We start from the raw sequence: 25,368 nt of genomic DNA on the forward strand, positions 1-25,368 counted from the left end.
GACAGGAGCAGAAATAAGATTAAATACTAAACTTAAGCACTGATTCCAGTAAAAAGTCTAAAATGGCCAAAATATCAAGTCAAGATTAAGTAAAGAAAAGAGTCTGACCAGGGATCAGATATGATAGATGACTGATTCACACTAACAAGACTGAATACATGAATATTCCCTCCAATCTACTGGTTAACAGGAATGATAAACAGTTCATACATGACAGCTGTCCTACATCTCTGCGTGAGATGAGTTTATATTTGTTCTTTCCACAGCCCTAAGCCACAGAGCTGCAGCCTTGTCTAGGCTCAGGGCTTCCAGCTCTGAGAAGCATCTTAATACTTTTTTCCACCTCATTTCACTCATACCGCTGCAGAAAAGTAAAAGCATGTTAACTGGTCAGATACATGAACGCAGTGAAATGTTGGCTGCACAGGCTCATTTGTTGCTTCCCTATAAACAATCTGTCTCTCTACATCAACAATGTGACAGAATAACTTTGAACTGTGTAGCTCTTTACTACTTCCTGGTTCCTTAACCAATCATACGCGACTCCCCAAGGTTGCCAAACAACAGCGTTTGGTATTTTATGTCGGAAGAAGAGCAGCAGCCTGCAGGTATGGAAGCTAGTAAAAGAAGCGGACCAGAAATAGTTTGAAAAAAACCTAAAAAGCTTCTGCATCCTGCTAAAAAACCATGATGTTTGCTGGCGCTATGTTCTCCATCCTCCATAGACTGTATATAAAAGAGCTGTCCTCTCACAAACTGGCAACCTGCGAGACACTTTGTGAGGGGGAGAACACTCTCCGTGTTTTTCTCTTTCGACTGCGGTTCTGATTTGAAACACTGGGTGTTATTGTTACTTATTACACCTTTAAAGGGTTGTATTATAACTGTGACACCAGTTGAATGATTTAAGCTTTTCTAACTGGCAAATTAAACTGAATAAAAGGCCTCAAAAACTCATACTAAAACTTTCCTTCTGAGATTACTTCCCACATGTCATGATCCTAAATTAACTAAAAATGTTCATTTTGTAGAGTTGAATAAAGACTTAAAAAGCCAATTTACGTCATAATTGCCAAATTAGTTGTTATGATCAACAGGATAAACAAGAACTGAAAAATGTAAGAAAGAATTAGGGTGGCTAAGTGTACCGGCTGACTTGCCGGTAAACTGCCTCACCTCTGTGGCAGTTATGTAAAACACTGCCTGTCTGAGCAACCTTTGTTGTTGCTTTCATGTTGACTGACGGGTTGGGAAAATGCTGGTTGCTAGGAGAACAATGATCCAAAATATCCCTTGTATTCCCAGCAGGAAACATGTTTCAGGCTATTAGTTGAGTTTGATCCCCAGGAAAATTCAAGACATTTGTCCTAATTCTAAAAAGTGGGACATCAAAGGAAACGCTAACCTTCAACGGGCTTGACACTTTGGAAAAATAAAGATAAATTCACATGGCTCTTTCACAAAAGCTTAATCTGAATATAAAACAGAACTTGACTACTATAAATTCTGTCAAAAGGAAAGAAAAGTAAATTATTTTGATATTATGGAAAACCTCAAATTGTGTAATTCTTCATTACACCACTAGGTGGCCCCAAAGTCAGCTTTATATATATATATATATATATATATATATATATATATATATATATATATATATATATATATATATATATATATATATATATTTACACATATATACATATATATACACAAACACACACGTTTGCATTCCAGATTTTTATCTTTTCCAAGTTCATAACAAGCTCTAGCTCAACATTTCTGCTGTTTTTACTCACAGGTATACATAAGGCCCCAAAGAAACTTATGGCCTCAGTGTGCTCCTCTGCAATGTGTGGAATCTCAGTGGAAATGGCGCCGTTGATGGTTTGATTACCGTTGGGTGAGTTTTGCAGGAGAGGCTCCGTCTCGCCGTTCTCCTCACTCTGACACACACAAACACAGGTGTAAGTGTGATGACTAGCCTATGGGTGAATGAGCAGGATGAATGTTTTTGCTGAACTCACATGATGCTGAGGAGGGGTGCAGTTCACATCTTCAGGCTCTGAGTAGGAGAAAGTTTAATAAAATGCATACATAATACTTATACTCATTCATATTTATTCATATGCTTTCTGTCTTGGTGGTAAAATCTAAGTCCAGTTTCATCATGTAAACCAACAGTTAAATGACTTTGTTTTAGATATGTGTGATTAGTTTCTTTGATAAAAACAGACTGACTTTCAACTAGGAAGAAGAAGCACAGGATCCCAGTGGAAGCAATGATGAGGCCGGGGACGATGAAGGACATTCCCCAGTTTGAGGAGACAAAGACTCCAGCTATGAGAGAGCCCAAGATGTTTCCCACTGAGGTGTGGGAGTTCCACACGCCCATGATGAACCCACGCCTGTAAATTAAAACATAAAACTGTAAAAAGCAGATCTGGAGAAACTACTTTAAAAATGATAGTTTTAGATTCTAGCTGTGCTTCAAACAGCTGTGCTTCTGGGCTTCATTCCAGCCGTGGAGGACCATTTCTGTTCTTTTCAACTTGTTTTGCACTGGTTGATGTTTGGCTGCTCCGGATTGAACGTTATTGTCAACTTGAGCGATGTGATTGCCGTAAAGTGTGACAGGAAAGGGCTTCATCATCATTTGTGGTTAAATAAAGGTAGCCATTTTTTATACAAAAAGTTGATAAATAATTGTTTGATGGATCCCTCCTTGTGGATTTACAGTATAGTCTCAGAGTAAACTCTTTGTCTGGATTGTAAACCTCCTGGCCTGCAAAGCATCAGAAGATGACCTCAAGAGTAAAATTTACCCCCTCTACAGTTATAAATGAAATATAAGGAATAGTGCTGAGGTGGTGTGTGTGTGTGTATGTTGGGGGTGGTACCAGCAATCTAACGGGGTTTTAAAGGTTAAGAAGACGTACACTTTAGAGAAGACTACAAAACGACTTAGTTGAAGTTTTTGAGCGTTTCTCAGAACAGTGACTTTGACCTGATTAGCTGCAGTGCATGTGAACCTGTCATGGCTTCCCAGTAAACTGATTTCTAAGAAGCTGAGGTTTTTTCTTTTTTTAAATATTAAAGTTCATTCCCACATGTGACTGTGGTTTAACTAAAGCAAGTGTTCTCACTCTGTTATTTGTTTACTAAACATTTAGTTTGAGTTCAGGAGAAACCAGTTCAAGCAGTTTGAGTTCCCAAACACAGCATTTAGATGTATGATGTGGTCAGAACAGTTTCCACTGTGCTGTCAAAACGTGACAACGTGTCCACTTGTGACTTGAAGACTAATGCTGCACACTCAGCAGGACTGTACTCACTTCCCCTTCCCGAACCAGTTGCCGACACAAGCCACCACGGATGGCCAACCAGTGGTCTGCATGAGGCCGTTCATGGCCTGCATGTAGAATGAAGAAAAACAAACGGAGAAGCTGGTCAGTAAATGCATCACAGCATCATAACGCTGATCCAAACCTACAAACTTTATATGAAAGAGGAATGAGAGAACAGTGATTTATTATATTCCCACCCTAAACCTACAGCACATATTCCCAGACACGCTTGTGCCGACACGCTGGTGCCGACACGCTGGTGCAGTCATGTGGTGCGGCTGTGAGTCATGTGATGAGTGAGTAAAGACCATAAGAGCTTTTCAAGGGATGTCAACACCTTTGCTGACCCACAAAGTTTGCAGTAACCACTCTGGTAACGGAGTTAAAAATTAAAACAAGATTTTTTTTCTTTCCTACGGTTTGATTCCTTTGATCATGACAAAAAAAGAAAAAAAACTTTGTATATTTTTTCTGTTATCTATTGTTAGAATAACATTTCTAACTCTGGTTTCTTCTTCAGGGAGTCGTGTTGGTGTGACACTCATCTGACATACAAAACCACATTCACAATAATGAAGCAGCACGCACGGGTCCAGCAGACCTCCCAGCTGGTTAGCTTCATGTTTTTAATTAATGAACGCATAAAACACATCAAAATCATACATTCAGGTGAATGAACCCTAAAAAACTGGTAACTCATAAGAAAAAAAAAGTTTAAGTGTGTAACTGACTTTTCTTTGACCAAACCGGTGAAAGTAGGATCAGCTTTTAACTACTGGTTAAAAAGGCCTTAAAAATAATGAACTGAAACAAAACTCCTTTGCTTGCTGTGAGACGCTGAGCGTGCAGCCACAGAAACACACACCACAGAGCTGTGCGACAAATAAAGCTGACGGCTGTGTACTGGCGTGGCTTTGGTCAGAGGAACAGCTTCTCCTTTTCCTGTCTAATGGAGTTTGAGGTGGACTGTTTCTACCCACCAAAATGGACAAGCTGACTAAAAACACTCCAAAACACAACCGTTCTCTTTGTAGATCACTAAAGATTTTTTACTATAAAGTTTAAAAACCAAATCTGTTTAAATGTCAACAAACCAAAACAGAAAAGCACTGATCTTTGCCTGAAACTACAAATTTAAAAACAGTTTTCAGCTTAGTTATAACGTGTGTGCTGTGAGCAAACAGCTCGGAGAGGTTTCTTCTCTGTAGAGGCTTCGTAAGCTCTGCTGGTCTGAAACCACCAGCTGATCTTTCTCCATTCCTACAAGCTTGATGTTGGTGTATGGGGTGATATTCATGGTAGTATTTAGAAGTATTCATATTTATAAACCAAACAGCCAAACAGAACAGCTGAAAACTGATAACACTGTATGACAACAGAAGCAGAGCCTTTCTTTGCTTTATACAGTCAATGCACAGGTTTGAGGAGGTGATTACCTGGACGAAGGCGTAGTAACCCAATGAGTGGATGTTCCAGTAGAAGCCAAGTCCAAACAGAGATGTAAACAATCCACTCATCAGCATACCAACAGTCAGGTAATATCGCAGAGGAAGACGCTCCCCAAAGATCCCACTGGGAACATGAGAAAGTGTTTTAGGGTCAAAATGGTTAAAAAAGTCAGACAACAAAAAACATAAATCACATTCAGCCAAGAACAGCACAAACCTGAAAAACATGCCGATGGCATAGGCAATCAGGAAGGAGTTGTCCAAGACCCCAAACAGTGTCTGATAGTTGTCCTGGTCTGGAGAGAGAGGACACACTGAGGTTCTTTCCTTCATGTCAATATTCATTATTATTAAAATAGCAGAGTACTGGCTTTGGGGGATATCAGGCTGAATGTTTTATGTTCCTCCCAACTAGTCCGAGTTGTTCAGCATTAAAGATGCAAGTCCTCACCGGTCCCCGACTTAATGATAAAACCATGTGTATACAAACAAGGCTGAGGCAGGGAATCAAACCCACACTGTCCATGGTAGGGATGGGAAATTTACATTTTATGACAATCTTCAGTGAAGCAACTTTCTCAAACAATAACTTTGTTGATGAGATCACAGGATGTTCATGTGACTTTCTGAATACAAAGAACTTAAAGCTGTTTTTATTATGACCTTATTCTAACTTGAGCTGGTTATTATTTTCTTATTTGTAACTATCAGGATGCTCCTCTGGTTGTCTTTGCTCGTCTTCTGTTTATGAAAGTTATTCCTTCAGGAACCAATGTGTCCTTATTTTGGTGTGTTACACTCATTTATAGCTTTGCTTGGTTCATTTAAAGCAGACATTAATCAGTTATTTACCTATTTATTGGTGGATCTGTGCGATTCCTGTGAAAGCAGATTTCATGACAAATTTAGACTTTTGATGACATAAGATCAGACTATGTGAATTTTCTATATTAGAACAATAATATAAAAACGTGACTTTGGCCAGTGGGTCAGAAGCGTGATCAGCCACATTCACTTAGAAAAGAGAAAGTTTACCATCAGAGGATGTGCTGAAAAACGCTTCCTGGCAACCATTCATAGACTTTGTTGAGAATATGCCAGCTGTTGATACTGATTCATGATTGTGTTATGTTGATGTTTATCATCCAATGACCCTTTGATCTAAAAGTGTGTAGTGTGTACAGTACTGCTTTAGTTTTTTAGTGATCAAGATTTATGTGAGATCTGGTACCAAGGGGTGGGATGGGGCGGGGGCAGTGTGATGTGTTTGCTTGTATGCTTAACTTAAAAAAACACTTGGTTTAAAAACCATGACAACAGAATTATATCTTATAATTATCTATAAGAAGTTCAAAAGCTTTCGGTCACAGTCATAGACTGTGTATAAAAGATGAATATATATATGTGTGTGTGTAACATATTTATATATGTATATTTTTGGGTGTTTTCCTTTAGAAAAAATGCATATAGAGCCATAAGAAACAAATACAGTAGATTTATTTATTTAATGATTAATGTTGTTTTATAGGCCATAATTAGCAGGCTCTGTTAGTTCCAGGCTCAATGTTTTAAAAAGGTTTTTACTAAACACTGAACCAGTCTGGACCTCGACTTGCTCTACCTGAAAGACCATTTAAATGTCTTTTTTTGTTGTTGTTTTGTTAAAGTTCAGTGCAAAAAATACATTTTGTGAAAAAATCGTACCAGAGAATAATCATCTCAATTCTAAGCAATTCGTGATTTTTTCAGAATCGTGCAGCCGTAACATAAAAAACTTCAATTAAAGTTTGAGGTTAAAAGACATATTTAATGATAGTCTTTCATAATTGGAATCTAAGTAACTATGAAGTTAGAGCCAGAAACTTGTTTAATCCACACATTTATACACATTTAACTGAGCAGCACACACAGTAAATGGGACTTTACTGCAGCCTGCTTTAACCAGACCGTCACATCAACCTAACTGTCCACCAAATGGAAAATACTCATTATAATAGATGAGTTTTAAAACAAACTGAACTAACAAGATGGACATGTTGAGTTTCTGGGACAGCCCTAAGGGCTGGGATATACTTGCTGTTAGCGACACGCCCGCATACGTATCATGGAACTAGCATTTGTTTGGCATGTAGGCCGCCTGCGTTGACGCGAGGTAAAGCGTCATCTGTCCGACTTCAATGCTAGAGGCGCTCATGCAAACAACAGGTCTGAGGAAAACACGGTGGTGGATCGTTCTCCAGTTCTGTAAGAGTTTCCTCCCCGTTGCACAGGGACAAACACTCGTACCTTAACAACCGGCTACAGATTGGAAGCGTTTTGGGGGTTGATCACCCACAAATACAATGTGACTGGTAGATTGACCTTTTCACGTTTTCAAAGTCCAAGTGCTGTGTAGCCCCCCCCCGTGACCTCCAGTATTGAGCGTTTTGGCTGCTCCGTGCTTCCGTCGTTTGCAACAAGACACAAACGTAGTCTAAGACAATGTTTCATACCAACCATCCAAACTGACTGTAGCTGAAAACAAGTAATGACTTACCAAAAGGCGACCAGTCGCACCAGGTGACATTATTAGTGATGTTGAGGTCTGCTGGTCGAATAACTGTGGAGCAGTTTCTGTGTAGCTCACTCTGAGTATCACAGAGACACAATAAAGCAGATGAAACAACAAACTGGAAGCAAGTAAGTGCACTAACTTTGATATGAAGATCACATTAACTGCAATGAACAAACTATGATTATATAATGAAACTTAAACGCAAACAAGGTGATTTTAGAATCTATCACAATCATAGCTACATCACAGAGCAATATTCTTCAAGTGTTGTCTCAAAATGACCAATTACAGGTGAATTTATGCTTTTATTAAACTAAAACTACAGACATGCAGCAAAGAAGTAAACATTTTCAGTCAGGTAAAACTAATTCAGGTAATACTTCCTCTACTACACTTAAAAAAAAGCCAGGCAAACACCCAAAAGAAATTTAATATCATAATACTACAAAAATGAATTAAAAGTAAACAAAACAACCAAACCAAATAAAATAAACATGACAGTCTGGAAGACAACAACTAAATCTGGTTGTGTAAAGTCTGCAGATGCAAAGAAAAGTGAATTTCTCCACCTTAACGATGCTGATAGGTTTCCGGGACAGATGGTAGGCCGTGTAGAAGAGGAACGTCAGGAAAAGAATAAAACCACGGTACCTTAAAAAAAACATTCAAATTTAAGTTGATGTTTTATAAACTGACCACGGTTTGACACGGAAAAATGAGAACAGTACATATTATACATACATACATGTTTTAACTTACTGAAGGTAGGAAGAGAAATAGTTTCCTTCATAAGTCGTAGCTGTGTGTGTTTAACTAACATGAATGACATCAAGAGAAAGTAACAAAAACCAGTTTGTCATGAAAGCAATCCCGAGCCTCATTTTTGACTGAACAACACTTTTTCAATTCAGCTTTATTTATATAAAACCACTTCACAACAATGTCATCTCAGGCTTCACAAACACATCAGTTTGAGTTCATAATAAATAAAAGCCTAGTTCAGGAAAACCAACAGATTGCATCAAATCTCGACTTCGATCCAGTCCCCCATCCTGAGCATGCACAGGGCGACAGTGGAAAGAAAAAACTCCTTTTAACCGGAAGGAAAAACCTCCTGGAACCCGGATTCACGGAGGGCAGCCATCTGCCTCGACCGGCCGGAAAAGCAGTCTTTCCTGCTGGAAGCTACGTAAGACAGCACGGGTGAAGTATTCCTCCATGAATGACACAAATATTATTTTCAGGACGCAGTAAGGAGACATGTTCAAGTTTGTTCACTAGTTTCCATCAAGAAATCCTCCGTTTGATGTATTTCCCCTTAATTCAGAGCAGTTTGATGAGTTACACTTTAACCAGCCAAACTTCACAGTTTCAGAAATACTTGACTGGATGCTTATTTTTACTAGGGCTGGGCGATTAATCGATAAAACCGATAAATCGAATTTCCCATTTCTAGAGATTTAGTTTTATGAAAATCTGGATTTTTTTCAAAAAAAAAAAAGCAACCCTTTAAAGCAGTGTTTCTCAGTCCAGGTCGACAGTGTCCACTTAGGGTTACTTCTAAAACATGCAGGACAGGACGTCCTGAGGACCTGGACTGAGAAACGCTGCTTTAAAGGGTTGCTTTTGCTCACACTTTACCTATAGTTTTTGACTTAAGTCAAGAAGTAGAATGTGCAATTCTGCTTTTATCAGCCTTCTTTAAGATACACATAAACCTCCACTTAAGTATTGTTTGTATGTACTTCTACAACCTCTGCATATGTGTAGCATTTCCAATATTATGTAATGTTAGCAGCTAGAGGAACTGAACGCCACAATATGTTTAAATTTCTCTCACATTTAGAAATCATTATCAAAGCTAGGCCTGCATATTTAAATATGTCTTACAATGTTCTATAGAAACATACAGAGATACTGTGTGTGTAAATCTAAAACATGAGAAAAAACTTTATTATCTGACAATGTCATAAAGATATGTCTACTGGTTTGCATTAGAGTCGTACAGGTGTTTGGGATGGATACTGTAAGTCGCTCATAATGTACCACATTCCAGCGTAACTACTTCACTTTTCCTGCTTTGGCTTCTCAATATGTTTTTATCCCATATACTAGAAACATAGCACAACGCTGTGGCAGGGAGTTTTAACACCACCTAATTAATTCTCTGGTGTTTTGGAAGTATTCTGCTGGAAACACCAGTGCAGGAGTAAGAGGTGTACAAATATGTAAGAGTATGAGTAAAGTAATTAACCGAGGGGCTTCTTTTACAACTGTGTGTTTCTTTCTGTGTGCTTGCACTGACAGCAACATCCGCCTCTTAGCTGTACTTATACAATATTCATAATTATGACATTCACAATGTACACTCCTGCTACTGCTTTACCATTTTACCCTGCAATGTTATCATTTGTGTAAAAACACATTCAGAGTTTATTATACCAAACGTACCTCTGAGTGCTTTTGTTATCTAGATTAACTGTCCATCTACATCAATAAATGCATTTATTCTAGTCAAAGTGTGTAAAAGAAGTCCTTTTTCACCCAGTTATTCTTATCCAGCTTTGATATTTGATAAATGATTTCAGTCACAAAGTAAATTAATTCAAACATGATGTTTAAGTCTCATATTTCAAATTTCATTAGATTTCAAGTTGCAGGGTTTTTGAACTGCTGGTATAAGAAAATAAATATGGATTTAAAAAAACTACGATCAGTAGTACTTCTCTTTTTTTAATCTTTTTAGCTTGAAAAAAGACAAATAACTAATCCTAAACAGTGGACATATTAGATAAATGGTTGCTGCTATTTAAGCAAACAAAACTATTTAGTTTTTGTTTTTTAATGACATCTCATTAAATTTCTATAAAGACAATGATCCTCTTTCCAGCAGAATCGATGCTTTTTCTTGTCGATAACAGAACTAGAAGTAATCCTAAAGCTACATAAACCACATTAACCTGACACACCCTGGGAGAGGAATTATTTCTAAAATGAACCATCGTTGTCTTGGTGGATTCCTTAAATGCTGCATTTACGGACAACAATATTGACTCGTTACAAATCGAATTTGAGTCGATAATAAAGGGAACTTTAAAAGATGTCTAAAAGAAAGTCCTATTAAGAACAAACACCGTGTGCACAGATAGGCTACTGAAAGTAATCTCCAATTACATGTTTATAACAGGTAATGAGATACAGTAAATCAGGTAATACTATAATAAACACTATAGATTAACTTAGCACCAACACAAATTTGCAGAATGCCTGTTTATCTGTGTGATTAAGTCAATGATTTACAGCGGGGAAGATACGTTGACACACATAAAGACCAGCTGCTCTGGTCGTAGCTAGCTAAGCAGATCAATAAAAATGGACGATAAACTCAACTTACCAACTATCTCGAGAAAAGGTTGTGATAAGTCGTATTCCAGGAGCCAAAGGCGACCTCATTTTCACTGAAAACCTCGTCAAACTTAACAAAAAAACACTTAACACTCGGTCCCAGACATGTCTTAGAAGCACAAGTTAGGTAGATGTGGCTGCTAGGTTACTTATAGCTAACTACAGATGTATTACAGAAACTAAACTGCTATTGTAAGTGAAATTTTGCTAACGCGGGCGGTGAAGTAAAAGCGGACCTGAAGCCCCGTTTTAAAAGTAGACGCTAGCTGCTGGGTGCGGGAGGCAGCTGTTGTCCGGCTTCTTGGTCGGAGATGTAGTCCATCAACCTCCAGCAGAGCTCCATACTGCGTCGCTAAGTTTATATACACGGGAGACGAGAGCCAGCCTACCTCCGCGACGCTGTAATAAAACGTTCAACAAGAAAACGCGTCAGTTATGAATAGAAAGACTGTTATTAATACTCGTCAGAGATTTTCTTTTCCACATGATTTTCCAGTCGGACGCATGGCTCTGACGTAACGCCGTCGCGGCAAACAGGAAAAGGGGGTTGGGGTGGGGGAGGGGGCGTTACTAGGATACCGGCGGTGTTCCTTGTTGCTATTGGAAAATGAGGGCACGCGGGCGAGATACAGCTTGTTAGGAGCAACATTTACTCAGATTCTAATCCAAGTTCCTATAACCGAGCTTTATTACTTTACTTGTCCTAAAAATTTAAACAAAAGGGAAGAAGTAACAAGCAGAATTAAAGAAACGTAATTAAAATACTGGATATAATAACGAGGCTTTGTCAGCAAAACATAACTAATACTGCATTGTTGGTGTGGTAATGTTTAAGTTGTTATACATTTTGAAGTCATACAGCAATGTGTTGAAATCAAACAAATCATAATCTTTATTTTGTTGCGTTTAAAGCTGGCTGGAGTTACAACTTCTATCAGAGTTGGAAATAAATTATACATTTAAATAGTTTTTTTTTTCTTTTTTATTACTGCAAACAAATTAATTAAATCACTGCTCTTTTTTTCATGATAACAGAGTGATATTAGTGATAGTGACAACTCTTCCTATGACATGAGTCGTGTACCAGTCCATAAGGAATTAGGAAAATCTGTAGATAAGAGGAATAATTATTTTCTTGTGGAATGAGTGTGCTTGGTCATTATTATACATCAGTAAACAACAAAAAAGTAAGTTTGATGTTTACTGTTATGTATGACAGCACAGATTTAAAACAAGAACATTTTTAAATTTCTCAACAAGTATTTTAAATACACTCAAATAGCAAATGAATTCAGAACAATACAGAAATATAAGGTTCTAACTTAGAAAAGTTATATGCAGGAGGACATTACTGTATGACAGGTTATATGCAAGTTTTCAAGATAACCAGCAGGTATTTATAAGCCTACAGCCACACAAACTTAAATAGATAAAAGGTTTCAGCATTGATTTTATTGTTTTTTAACCAGAAAAAAGTTGTCATGACCAACATGTTCTTCTAAATCCAATAAAATAAACAGCAAACTTCAAAAGTACATCAAGAGTACTGAATCTCCTGATGTTTTTCTGGTTATGTAATCTAATGTCAGTACATGTACAAAATTAGCCAAGACAAATTCATTTGTAGTGATAAATAGAATAAATGCTCTGCAAAATTAGATCAGATCTTCAAAAACAATGCTAACATCAACATGCAAACAACCTGATGTTTTAATTTAACTAAGTCGATCATAAAGTTAAGAAAGGGGGAAGTGTCTCAAAGTATTTTGTAAAGGAAAGATCTAGCTGCTGGTAGCACAACATGACATGAATTTGGATTCAGTTAAAAACAGTGAATGAGTGTAACCTGGTCAGACAGAAAGACAACATCATTATGACTTTGATAACCTGCAGTGTATTTCCTTTAACGCTGGACTGTTCCTTTAAATCGACACCAAGAGGCCAGCTCACTGCAGATCATCAGCTTCCATTACTGTAAATCCAAACTCCCCATTGCTGAATGTAGTGCCTGTACATACGCTGAGAAGGAGAAAAAACAGTGTTTCTGAGTAATGGGTGGGTAGTGAGTGTATGTGGACAGAGAAAGAGGAGGGTGGCAGAGTGCAGTCGCTACCTTTGGGATTGTTGTGGAAGACACAGTTGTTAGCGCAGGTGTCAGGATGGGAGTCCCAGAAAGAGGACGCACAGCAGCAGAGAGGAGGAAGCTCCACCTTTGCCTGAGATAGTCGCTCCTTCATCTGAGCTCTCAGAGCCTCTACAAACCTGCAGGGAGTTACGAAGAGTCAGCTTTAACACCAATATGCCACTGGTTTCCAGTTTACATGTGACTTGGTTTGTGCAATAAACACACCAACATTTGACATTAATGCCTCTCAATTTTTATCAGCATCTTGAACAGATTTTGTCTGAATATTTTGACATAAATTTCTACAAAGTTCATAATGTGTTAATTTAATTTAATGTGTATTATTTATTATCCATGGACAGGAGAGGGAGAGAATATCTGATAGATTTTATAGTGTTAGGTTCACACTAGGGATGGAAAGATTCAGTGATTTGAATGGGTGGTCGGAGACAGACGCTGGCAATGAGGCTGAACCAGCAGCTTCCGGTTGCATCGGGTACAGCTGCCGGCTAAATGAGCAACATATCTTTCTTAGCGAGTGCATCGGTAAAACCCATCGATGTTGCATCGATTATCGTATAGTCTATCTCCTCTGCAACCATATTTTTGAGGCACAGTGAACGCATCATCCTCTGGCATTTTGTTATTAATGGATTTTAATAAATTGCTGCAGACCTTTATAATCCATATATCTTCCATACATGGTCAAAACCTGACAGGTAAACTCATTTCACTCCAACTTATTTATCTGACATCAAACAACTTTTCCAACATTTCCTACATGTTTGAAAATGCGCATCAAAACGATTACCTGGCAACTTCTTTCCACCTTTCTTCTCTTTTGGTCCTCTGCAGCTGTCCAGCTCTGTCGTCCTCCTCAAGCTTCAGTCGCTCCAGAATCAGCAGCTCTCGATCCTGCAGCTTCTGTCTGGCCTCTGCAAGCTGCTCAGCTCTTTCTAACCGCCTCTCTTCCTCCAGACGAATCTGCTCTTTCTCCGCTTTGATCCTTCAGTGAGAACAAGAACAATTATTCACACTCAGTGATTGTTTTAGAGCTCAAATAAAATAAAGGTGAGGTTTCATGGAACAGAAGCCTGGCATAACACAATCTATTGTTGAAAAAGAGTGATTAAGAACACAAATTCACTTCAGTCCCCCTAATAAGAGAAAGCGAAACATGAGCATAGAGGTCTCGTTACCCTGCTGTCCTCCTCAGGTGTTTCCTGTGCTGCTTGTTCTCCTTCACGTGCTCTCGTTCTAAGTTCATGACCAGGCGGCGATGCATCAGGAACTGAGACTGACGCTACAGAAACCGACAAGACATCTGTAACATCTGGTCTGACAGGAGTCCAACATGAAGAGTAAAAGCTTTGTGGACATTTGGTCTTTACCTGTTTTATCAATTTGTCTTTATCCGTCAGAGGCCAAAGAACCTGTGGAGCTCCAAGGCCGGACTTAGAACCATGTTCAGCATGTGATTTGGTAGGATTCCACAATGCATGTCCCCTTACCTGACATGTACAAAAAGGACCACACTGAGTATGTGCAGAAAATGCAGAAGCACATTTTTGTATAAACTAGTAAACTGAATAAATCTATGATCAGTAATTCGACTAAATCCATAAAATTGATCCACCTGAATTTCCAAAGCGAAATAAAACAATTTTTTGTCTGATGCAATGTTTGCGTTGGAACCTTTGTGTGGAAACAAAAGAAAAAAAAGGACATCTGCAGTATTATGATTTTATTTTACCCTCATGGTTCAGCTGCAGTTCATGGACAGTAAAGATCAGGACTGAAGTCAATTTTGTGGTTTTGCAAAGTAGGCAGAATCTGTTCAGACATGCTGCAGCAATTTCAACCATAAAATATGTGACTGTGCATAGTCACGGCCTTTCTATGGCAGATAAATCATAGCAGGTTTATGAAGATACAGAGTGCAGCCTTTACAGAAAACCCAACCCTTTCTGGTAGGTGCTACCACTTCCTGTAAACAACTACAAAAACTACTGCACTAATATTTGTAGTTAAACTGCTCTGGTCATAGTTGTGGCTGTTTCTTGTTAGCAAGATATAATAAATCACAACATGTTAAAGGAAACTGATGTTTTGAGGATATTTATTTTTATTTAACCTTTATTTTACCAGGGAAGTCTCATTGAGATTACCAGATCTCTGTTTCAAGGGAGCCCTGGCCAAGACAGCAGCAGCAGCAGCAGCAAGCTCCATTAAAGACAGTAATTATTAAAACAATCAAAAAACATAAAACATACAGTATAAAACACATAAAATATCAATCTAAGCGGGTGATAGAATACAGAAAGCATAGTTAGCTGGAAAAGCAGTTTTAAAAGCTCTAACTGAGATCAGCTTCTGCAGTTTTAAGTCGGTTTGTAAGCTGTTCCAGGCTGCAGGGCTGATATTTAAAAGCCTTTTTTTCCAAATTCAGGTCTAGCTTTGGGGACTGTCAGCAAAAGAAAATCATTAGAGCGCAGACAATAGTTACTCGAACCTAAATGACATATAATCCCAAAGGTAAGAGGGAAGCAGGCCAAGAATGGATTTATAGATAAAATGATACCAATGTGAAAGTCTGCGTATGGATAAGGAAGGCCACTGAACTCTGGCGTAAAGGCTGCAGTGGTAAGTGAGAGCTTGGCAGCCCGTCACAAACCTAAAGGTACCGTGGTTCACCCTGTCCAGAGAGAGCAAGGACTGAACAGAGCCATGCATATATAGCAGGTCTCCATCGTCTATAAAGCGAAGGAAAGTAGCTTCCAACAGCTTTTTTCTGGCAAGATAGTGGAAACAGGATTTATTCCCATAATAAAAGCCCAGGTTAACCTTAAGTTTCCTAACAATGTTTTCCATACGTAATCTAAAAGTTAAATGTTCATCAATTAAAATACCTAAATACTTATTTTGAGTCACAAACTCGATGTGACCACCATGCAAGGTGTTAATGTTGGGAGGAGAGTCAACTGCCTTCCTAGTATTATAAAACAACGTAGCTTTAGTTTTAGTTTCATTCAGCATTAATTTCAAATCAAGCAGTCGGGACTGTATGATGTCAAAAGTACATTGCAAGTAAGTGACAGCTTGAACAAAGGTGGCAACAACCGTAAACCACAGTATCATCCGCATAGAAATGAAATTGTGTATTTGAAATGTTTTGACCCAGATTGTTGACATAAAAAATAAAAGTGGACCCAATACAGAACCTTGCAGAAACCCTGACTTAACATCTAAAAACACTAGAGAGACTACCATCATGTTTGACACACTGAGTTCTCCCAGAAAGGTCATTTTCAAACCAACCTGCAGCCTGTTCACACAATCCAATATTTTAAGCCTTTGCTGGAGAATGCAATAATTAACAGTGTCGAAGGCCTCTGAAAGATTAATAAAAAGAGCAGCACACGATTTTTTATTGTCTAGTGCCTCCATAATATCATTCACGACCCTTAATGATGCTGTAATGGTGTTGTGTTGTTTCCTAAAGCCTGACTGATATTGAGAAAGATTATTGGAAAATCTTTCAATTGACTACTCACCAATCCCTCAACAACCTTATCTGAGAAATTAGAGATGGTATATAATTGTTGAGAGATGCAGGGTAATGGAGAGGTTAAAATGTTGGTCAAACGTTTTGCAATTAGAACAGCTGAAAGTTTTAAGAAATGCGGTTCCACATTATCGGGGGTTTTCTGGTGTCCAGCAGGAGTAAAGCTCTGCGAACATCATTTACTGAAAAAGGTACAAAATGAAAACACCGACCATTAGGAACAGTCTCATCCGTCATGTCAGGAGAAGATGAAGAGTTCAAGGGAAGGGCACTGATTAAAAAGGGGTTACAGATGCAATAAAGTGCTCATTAAAACATTCTTAATGGTACTTATATAGCGCTTTTATCCAAGGCGCTTTACATATACATCACATTCACCGATTTCACACACACTTTCATACACTGATGCAAGGTGCTTAACCACAGCCCATCAGGAGCAATTAGGGGTTCAATGTCTTGCTCAGGGACACCTTGACCTGAGCTCTCCGGGCCAAGGATCGAACTGGCAACCCTCAGGCTACGAGACGACCACTCTACCCACTGAGCCATGCTGCCCCCAGCAAATAAAACAGAAATAGAAACCTTGTCCTTAACAATGCAAGAAGAGAGATCATTTCCTGTTTCAGGGACTGAAATAGAGTTGATAACTTCCAGAATTGCCTTGGTTTACTTAAATTTTCTGTTGTCTAATAAGAGAAGTGGCTGCGTAGTTACCTGAAGTGAATCTACTCAGCATCTCTCCCTGTTTTTCTAGCCTTTGCCCAAGCCTTGTTCCTGTCATACAGTAATGTAGCAAGGTCAGAGAAGAACCAAGCATTATCTCGACCCTTAATTCTGAACCTCAAACAGGTGCATGCTTGTCTGCAATATGTGAAAAACCAGTCAGCAGAAAGTTTCCACACTCTTTCATCATCCATAAGTTCACTTTTTCCCAGTCATAATAAAATAAACTACATGACAAAATCCTTGCTCTGAAAAACTTTTCATATCTCGTATAACAAAACGAGGCTAACTCTTGGGTATTTTGGCATTTCTTATTGCAGCAATTACACAACAGTCACTCATCATTTGCAAATACACCAGTCTTGGTGTATTTATGGGGACCATGAGTTAAATACAAATCAAGTAAAGATGATTTCTCTGGGTATTTGGAGCTGGGATGTGTCGGGCTCCCAATAGTTTGAGTAAGATTCAAGGAATTACAGAGATCTTTAAACTCATCAGATGTGAACTTTAACCAGTCCCAATTCAAGTCACCTGTGAGGATGATCTCACTATGCTTGAGCTGGAGCTGCAACAATAACTGACGGTGTATAGAGTGTATCAGCACCAGCTGATGGAGGTCGATAACATCCGACTACAGTTATTCAGCACGCTTTAGATACTTCTACTACCACACCCCCTCCCTCAGGGGGTGATAAGCTTCCTGTCTTAGCATTTAACGCCGAACAAACAGATGGATGCTCCTGGAAGTCATGTCTATCCTCCACCCATCTATACAAATTACTTCACCAGCAATAGATTTACTCAGCCAAGTTCCAGATAAAACAATAATGTCGACCTGAGTGGATTTAGGCCAGATCTGCATTTAAAATCAGAGAGAGGATTTATGCTCGCATGGCGTCTGCATAACCGGCGTAGGCTCGGCGTAGCTCTGCAGAGGCTCGACGCCTCTTCCAGACCTGACATGCACCCCCGCTACGCAGACGGTTAGTTCTTTAGACATGATGTCATTGTGACATCATCATTATTGTGTTTACTCTATCCACATGATTTGTTTGAAGATTTTGTGAGCTCTAGTAGGGATGTACTAATCCACTTTTTCAGTCAAGATCGGTCAAGATGCCAGAATACTTTAAGCCCTGAAATTAAATATCCATTACAAAAGCTGCTGAATAAAACAATAGCTTCACTAGCTTGATTTAAGAAAAAAAATCAGACAGTCCCAAATTGTCAGTGACCTGTTCAAGCAGATTTCTCAAGCTTCTCCGAACATTCGCTGCACAGGCTTTGACGTAGCCGTTGAATGTGTTGGCTGAGGTAGTGTGTAAACGCTCCAGATGGCTGATCCCTTCGTTTGGTCCACCTTGAAAACAAATGTGAGCCTCTGCGTGGCCAATCGTTAGTGCATGACGTCACTCAAAGCACCTAGATCTGTGCCTATGGATTGGGCACATTGTCACGATACCTGATCTAGAAATATCGGTACCGATAACAATATTGGATCAGTGTGTCCCTGAGCTCTAGTCGTCTTTAGTGTACAGTAGGAAAGCAGGAAAGGGGGTCAGAGATAGAGAGGAGATAACATGCAGCAAAGGGCCCCAGGCTGGGCTGGCTGCTTCGAGAAGCTGCAGCCTCCGTATTTTTGGGACGGCTGTCCGACTAGGTGAGGTTAAAACTAGTTTTTTTGCTTCTGAACTGCAACACTGCTGTGACAGTTTTAATAAGTGACTCCTCATCATGCTGGTGGAACCGTGCTAAGCTAGATTCATCCAACATAACATAAAGTGTTTTGTAGTCCATCTGAGTAAATTACTGCCGTGTTGGTCTGGTCTGCTGATTCCACTATAGGTGCAAAGCCACCAGAAACCGCACTGCAAACATCAGCTCCACGTGTCTGCATAGTGAAACATAACTAACTCTTAAAACCCTGAGGGCCTGGATTGAGAAACACTGGCATAAACAAATACAACACAAAAGCTGATGAGATGTCCCCAAAATCTTCAGTCACCAGATTTCCTTTTGATTATTATTGATGGCAAAAGCTCTACTCCAGCCTGCACAGGATGCCTGATGGGGTTAACATGAAACTTATTAATATCTTCATCTCTCTAATAAAGTATATTCCTTCCACTGTAAGCTTCAATTATTTACATTTAAGTAAATCTGATAAAACCAGCTATGGTAAGTTTCTGCTTTCATTATGGACTACAGAAAAAATCTAAACGTGATAACGGGGCAGTCGGTATTTCCTCAATGATAGGAAATGAATGTTTAGAACTTGAATATGAAAGCAGTTCAGTCACCTTCTGCTGAACAAGAGGACATTCATGTTGACTGCTGAGTAGATGAACACCTCTGTCTTCCTCCTCTTCCTCTCCCAGACCATCCTCCTCTATCCTCACCTCACCACATTCAGCCCTCTGCTGGGAGGAGAAGGAAACGTTTTTAAGTTCAAACCTGAAGATGCAACAAAGCACAGCCAATTATAGCAAGGGTTTGTTTTTTTTAAAAAGAGGAACAGAGTGTTAAACACAGACGCTCACATGTCTGCTTGGAGAGATGTTCCATCTGCCTCCAGGAAGCTCTGACGCAGTTTGCTCATCCTGGATCAGCCGACAAGCTGCCAGTCTGAGTCGGACCTGCCTCATTTCTTCACTGGACTGGAAAAGTGTGGATATAAATAATAATCCAAATTAACCATCAAAATTTCCCACGAGCATCACATTGTTTCAAGGTAGACTATAATAACAGAACTAGCTTCTTCTTTATGTCTGGTTGTCTTTTTATTTAGGTTCACGGGTAGTCTCTGGTGAATAACTTTACAAATTTATTTTACACTATAATCAACAACAAACACACAACAGGAACACACACTGAAACGTGCTGCTATATATGTGGCTTTCCTCCAGATTTTGCAACCTGGTTTCAGAACTTTGCTCCAGTTCAGCCATAAAAACATGAATTAAGCAATAATTTAGAGTAATTAGGCCATCTCATGTGAGTCTCCGCCCGTATTATTTACCCAGAGAGTTCACATGCGTTATTCTGGTAGCGGTATATATATTACCTGGTACCGCTCCAGACGCAGCCTGTGATGTCATTAACTCTGTAGTGGCCAGGCTTCAAACACAACATCCAAACGCATTTGTGGCGATCTCTGGAGATTTTAACAACATCTCCCTCTCTGCAACTCTACCAACTTTCCAACAGTTTGTCAGCTGCTCCACCAGAGAAAACAAAACGTTGGACTTATTTTATGCAAATATTAAAAATGCATACAGCTCCTTTGCCCTGCCACCTTTAGGAAGATCAGACCATAACCTAGTTCTTCTCTCCTCCTCCTACAAGCCCATCGTTCAGCAACAACCAGTCATTAGAAAGGCTATTAGAACCTGGTCTAATGAAGCTGAAGATGCTCTGAGAGGATGCTTCGAGGCTACAGACTGGAACGTCCTATGTGAACCTCATGGAGATGACATCAATGCCTTGACTGAGTGTGTGACAGATTATATTAACTTCTGTGTGGACAGCACCGTTCCAACAAGAACAGTGAGGTGCTTCCCCAATAACAAACCCTGGATCACCAGTGACCTGAAAAAGCTGCTGAACATCAAAAAGAAAGCTTTTAGGGATGGAGACAGGGAGTTATTGAAGTCCACACAAAAACAACTTAAAACACAAATGAAGAAGTGCAAGGAGGACTACAGGAAGAAGTTGGAAAGTAAGCTTCAGAAAAACAATGTGAGGGATGTGTGGTCAGGAATGAAGAAGATCACTGGCTTCGGGATAAAGGAGGATCAGACTGATGGAGGTCTGGACAGAGCGAATGAACTGAACATGTTCTTCAATAGGTTTAGCTCATCTCCTGCTTCAACCCCAACTTGCCACACACCCTCCATGAGCCCACAGCTTTCCTGTCACACCTCCACTCTGTCACCCTGCAGCTCAGTCAAGGACCTGGACACAACCTCATCTCCCTCCACATCAGGACTTCCTGAAACCTCCTCTGCCTCCACCTCCACTCTGTCTGTCTCCTGTAACCAAGTCATGCAACAACTGGTGAAACTGAACCAGAACAAGGCTGCAGGTCCAGATGGTGTCAGTCCCAGAGTTCTCAAGACCTGCTCAAAACAGCTATGTCCGATTCTCCAGCACCTGTTCAACACCAGCCTGAGTCAGAGAAGAATCCCGGTGCTGTGGAAAACATCCTGCCTTGTTCCAGTGCCTAAAAAACCACAACCAGCTGATCCAAAAGACTACAGACCAGTCGCCCTGACATCTCACGTCATGAAAGTCCTGGAGAGACTCTTACTGACTCACCTCAGCAAGCAGGTGAACACCTTTCAGGACCCACGACAGTTTGCATACCGTAATGGGCTTGGGGTTGAAGATGCCATCATATACCTGCTTCAGAGAGCCCACTCTCATCTGGACCAGTCAGGCAGCACTTTGAGGGTCATGTTCTTTGATTTCTCAAGTGCTTTTAATACGATTCAGCCTGCTCTGCTGTGTGAGAAGCTGCAGAAATTCCAGGTGGATCCCTCCACAACCACCTGGATTTACGACTACCTCACAAACAGACCACAGTTTGTGAGACTGAAAGGTTGTGTGTCTGAGATGGTGGTCAGCTGCACTGGAACACCACAAGGGACTGTACTTTCACCATTTCTATTCACGCTGTACACCTCAGACTTCCAGTACAACTCTGAGTTCTGTCATCTGCAGAAATACTCTGATGACTCAGCAGTTGTTGGGTGTATCAGTGATGGACAAGAAGCAGAGTACAGAGAACTGGTCGGTCAGTTTGTGAAATGGTGCGGTGACAATCATCTCATCTTGAATACCAAGAAAACAAAGGAGATGATTGTTGACTTCAGGAGGAACAAGAACACACATAGAAGTGTTTCCATCATGGGAGAGGAGGTGGAGGTGGTGGAGGAATACAAGTACCTTGGAGTTCAGCTGGACAACAGACTTGAGTGGAAAAGCAACACTGAGTACATTTACAAGAAAGGTCAGAGCAGACTCTACTTCTTAAGGAAGCTGAGATCTTTTAACGTCTGCACCAAAATGTTGCAAATGTTCTACAGGTCTGTTGTTGAAAGTGCAATCAGCTTTGCAGCAATCTGCTGGGGCAGCGGCATCAGAACCAGAGACTTGAAAAGAATTAACAAACTGATCAAGAAAGCCGGTTCTGTGCTTGGAGTAACTCTGGAGCCGCTGGAGTTGATCATCAAAAAAAGAATTCTGTACAAGCTGACGAAGATAATGGAAGATCCTTCACACCCTCTACACAACGCCGTGACGAAACAACAGAGTGTGTTCAGTGGGAGGCTTGTTCAAGTCCGATGCAAGACAGAGAGATACAGAAGATCCTTCCTTCCAGCAGCTATCAGGCTGAAGAACAAAGCCCTTAATTAATTAATGTGATTGTTTTACTAAAAAAATTACTACTACTACAATATTGAATTTCCCTTTGGGATTAATAAAGTATTTTTCATTCATTCATTCATTCATAGTTGAGTTTGAGAAAGTCCCTCCGTCCCAGTCGAAGTGGAGAAAGCTTTTCTTCACCAGTCTAACTTTGTTCAGTGAAAAAATCTCCTTGCTTAGTGATTTCAAGAAAAAAAAAAAAACACAAAAAAGAGGAAAAAAACCATGATTACTTTGGTCAAATTGTATTTACTTACAAAGTGAAATAAATAATAATTTTAAAAAAGACACCTATGGAAGAACATACGACCAGGACTTTCTGGAGTTCTGCTCATTTTGGCTGCACTGTCAGTGCTAACGGCACATCCTACTGACCAGATACAGCTCAGTCTTCTTTCTCAAAGGGTTGCTGTGGAATGACGTTTGGTCACATCGAGTTAGTGTGTGTGAACTGCAAATAAACCTGCAACTGCAAGTCATCAGAATGGAACAGAATAATTCACCATGCAGGAATACTGGGATCAGTGTATCTGCTAAAAGTTACGACTCAGTCAGGTGAAGTTTCTGTTTTTCTTCATCTTAAGTACAGTAACCTCCTCTCTCACCTCTGGAGAGTTCATCCTCTGCTGTAAAACTCTTCCTGCAGACACGTGCTTCTCACCAGCAGATCTATGTGTGGTCCTGGCATGATAACGTGGGATTCTCCTGCCAGGAGTCACCTGGGGGGTCATACAACACAGAGCCATGCTTCACTTCCTCTGTGCTGCTTTTTTAACTGTAGACTTAGACTAATGTTATTAAATACTGTTTTTTGACTAGAGATCATTACTAACGGCACATCTTTATTGTTGGTACAGTCCAGTTAGCAGTTTAAAACAATAACGATATTGAATTCCTGACAAAAAACTATCAATCAACCAAGAAAGGGAAAAAAATCATTGTTAGGAGTAAGCATTCAGTTGTAGGTTATACTCCAGTGTGAAAGACCATCACTAAGTTTAATTAAAAAATCAGATGTGATCTCCCATCAGATGTACCACCAGTACTTAACTGTAAATAAAACACTTTACCACTGAACGTGCATGAGGCTGCGGTCTCTTGTTGCAAACTTGTGCTCGCTGTGCCAGACGACGGCGAACTGTGTCTTGAAATCGTCTGATGCCATCTTCATTTTCCCTTCTCTTCTCTGCCTGAAGCGCCTCAGTTTTCAAAGCCAGAACCTAATCCAAGGCAGAGAGACTGTCAGCAGAAAACCAGCCTCGCAGTGTGTAGGGAGTTTACACCATCAGCCCTCACAACCGGAATTTCTTTCACTTAAACTGAGACAAACACTTCAACACTTTTAACCACTTTGTGTGGGTCTCATTTGAAATCTTGACATTTAGTTTACCAAACTAAACCTTTTTTTCTAATACCATTTTCATTCTACTCTAGGTTGTACAGTTGACTTTAATGTAATTTAAAAGGCACTGTGCAGATTCACATCTTACCCCAGGTATATCAGCATCTATCTTATTTTAACTAATGATTTATTGTGTTTCAACAGTTTTACTGTTTTTCAGATTGTAAAATGTAAACAGTAATCTTGAATATTTATGAAAATCTTTTTTTTCTGGCTATTTTTTTGACATATTGAGCAAGCGATTCCTTAAAATGTGGTTAAACTAATGTTGGGCCTTTGGATGTGATAAATGTAGACTAACTTTTAAAAGTTAAATCAATATGAATCACTGGCTAAACCGTTAATGGAGAGTTTAACTTTTGCAGAGTTTAACAGGCACAGTGTCAATTAGTTTGTCTCTCAGAGAGAACTGATTTACATTTTACACTTTCAAACTTCCCTGTTATGTCAAATTCCTCCAAACAAAGAGGAAGACATGGCCGTGTAAACAAACACCAGGCGTTTAAAATATGCTAGAACTTCCTACAACCACGACCTCTCAGTCAACTGTTCAGTCAAAGCTAGCTTCCTGTGTTAGCATTTAACGCCCAACTCACTGATGGGTGCTCCTGGAAGTCATGTCCATCCTCCACCCAGGCTCCCACCGCAACCACTACCTGGTTCCGATCCGCCAACACACTGCTGGATTTTGAGGCTCGGTGCTCCTTGCTCCAGCTAACTAAAGCCTTGGTCCTGGGGTTTGTTCGGACAGCACTCATTGGTAGCCTCGTTAACAATCAGGCTAACAAAGTGTTGCTAACACACAGCTAAGTTACGTAATGATAAGTAGCTGATGAGATTAATGACAGGACTTCAAATTAATTATATTCGAGATAAGCAGCTTACTTTTACATATCAATGACACCAAGGTATCCTACAAAGGGATTTATAAACCGTAAACAGCGACAGGTTTGAGTTTCGCTCTCTTGGCTTCTTTTGCCTTTTTTGAACGGTTGTCAGTTTATTACTGCCCCCATCTGGAGAGGAGGACACACTGCAAAGATCAAGCTTGAGAAGTCAACCTGCTAAAAATGAATGAAAAATAACACTGAAATAACTTTTTTTCTCTATAAAATAGCAAATGAATAAAAATAGTGAATTAATATTTAATATTCATGACAGCAGGTAATGTTATGCTTTTACAACACAAACTTCTGCTAACTTTGTAACCCAGCAAATACTGAAAAGATAGCATTAAAACCTAAGATTCAGAGAAGCCAACACATTGGTACATGCACGACTGAAGATCAGTTTGCACCATAAACTGCATGAAGATGGTATCTTTAAATTATTAAGTTTGTTTACAGACAATGAAGCAACCATGTGAAAA

At 39.6% G+C, this 25,368-nt stretch overlaps 2 protein-coding genes across 4 annotated transcripts in view; both read right to left on the minus strand.

The window, feature by feature from the left end:
- Positions 1-11,280, minus strand: part of slc37a2 (solute carrier family 37 member 2) — an 18,069-nt gene extending 6,789 nt beyond the window's left edge. The window contains exons 1-9 of the mRNA XM_042007663.1: positions 10,741-11,280; positions 7,916-7,997; positions 7,329-7,419; positions 5,010-5,088; positions 4,781-4,916; positions 3,333-3,409; positions 2,239-2,405; positions 2,025-2,062; positions 1,797-1,943 (exon numbers count right to left, since the gene is read on the minus strand). Of these exons, the coding sequence (XP_041863597.1) occupies positions 1,797-1,943; positions 2,025-2,062; positions 2,239-2,405; positions 3,333-3,409; positions 4,781-4,916; positions 5,010-5,088; positions 7,329-7,419; positions 7,916-7,997; positions 10,741-10,799 (876 nt within the window). The 5' untranslated portion in view covers positions 10,800-11,280. The remainder of the gene's footprint in view (positions 1-1,796; positions 1,944-2,024; positions 2,063-2,238; positions 2,406-3,332; positions 3,410-4,780; positions 4,917-5,009; positions 5,089-7,328; positions 7,420-7,915; positions 7,998-10,740) is intronic.
- Positions 11,281-11,715: 435 nt separating this feature from the next.
- On the minus strand, positions 11,716-24,998 carry ccdc15 (coiled-coil domain containing 15). 3 transcript variants are annotated; one of them, XM_042007664.1, is made up of 10 exons: positions 24,596-24,998; positions 23,668-23,817; positions 23,203-23,316; positions 19,708-19,824; positions 19,468-19,587; positions 14,268-14,387; positions 14,076-14,179; positions 13,688-13,882; positions 12,865-13,013; positions 11,716-12,770 (listed from the first exon to the last, which is right to left on the minus strand). In XM_042007664.1, exons 1-10 carry the CDS (start codon positions 24,755-24,757, stop codon positions 12,721-12,723), a joined length of 1,281 nt encoding a protein of 426 aa, XP_041863598.1. In that variant the 5' UTR covers positions 24,758-24,998; the 3' UTR covers positions 11,716-12,720. The 3 variants fall into 3 exon arrangements, with proteins under 3 accessions (XP_041863598.1, XP_041863599.1, XP_041863600.1); XM_042007665.1 differs by having other exon boundaries at positions 19,468-19,584; positions 24,596-24,997; XM_042007666.1 differs by lacking the exons at positions 19,468-19,587; positions 19,708-19,824 and having other exon boundaries at positions 24,596-24,997.
- Positions 24,999-25,368: the final 370 nt, after the last annotated feature.

The sequence above is a fragment of the Melanotaenia boesemani genome, chromosome 15 (genome assembly GCF_017639745.1).
Source record: "Melanotaenia boesemani isolate fMelBoe1 chromosome 15, fMelBoe1.pri, whole genome shotgun sequence".
NCBI classification, from domain to species: domain Eukaryota; kingdom Metazoa; phylum Chordata; class Actinopteri; order Atheriniformes; family Melanotaeniidae; genus Melanotaenia; species Melanotaenia boesemani.

Bases quoted from the DNA above. Each gene is read 5' to 3' on its own strand.
- ccdc15 (XM_042007664.1), bottom strand. From the start codon at position 24,757: ATGAGTGCTGTCCGAACAAACCCCAGGACCAAGGCTTTAGTTAGCTGG. The intron at 19,588-19,707 runs GTGAGCGTCTGT...TTCTCCTCCCAG, and splicing joins ACATCTCTCCAAGCAGACAT to CAGAGGGCTGAATGTGGTGA. The intron at 12,771-12,864 runs GTAGCGACTGCA...TCTCCTTCTCAG, and splicing joins CTTCCACAACAATCCCAAAG to CGTATGTACAGGCACTACAT.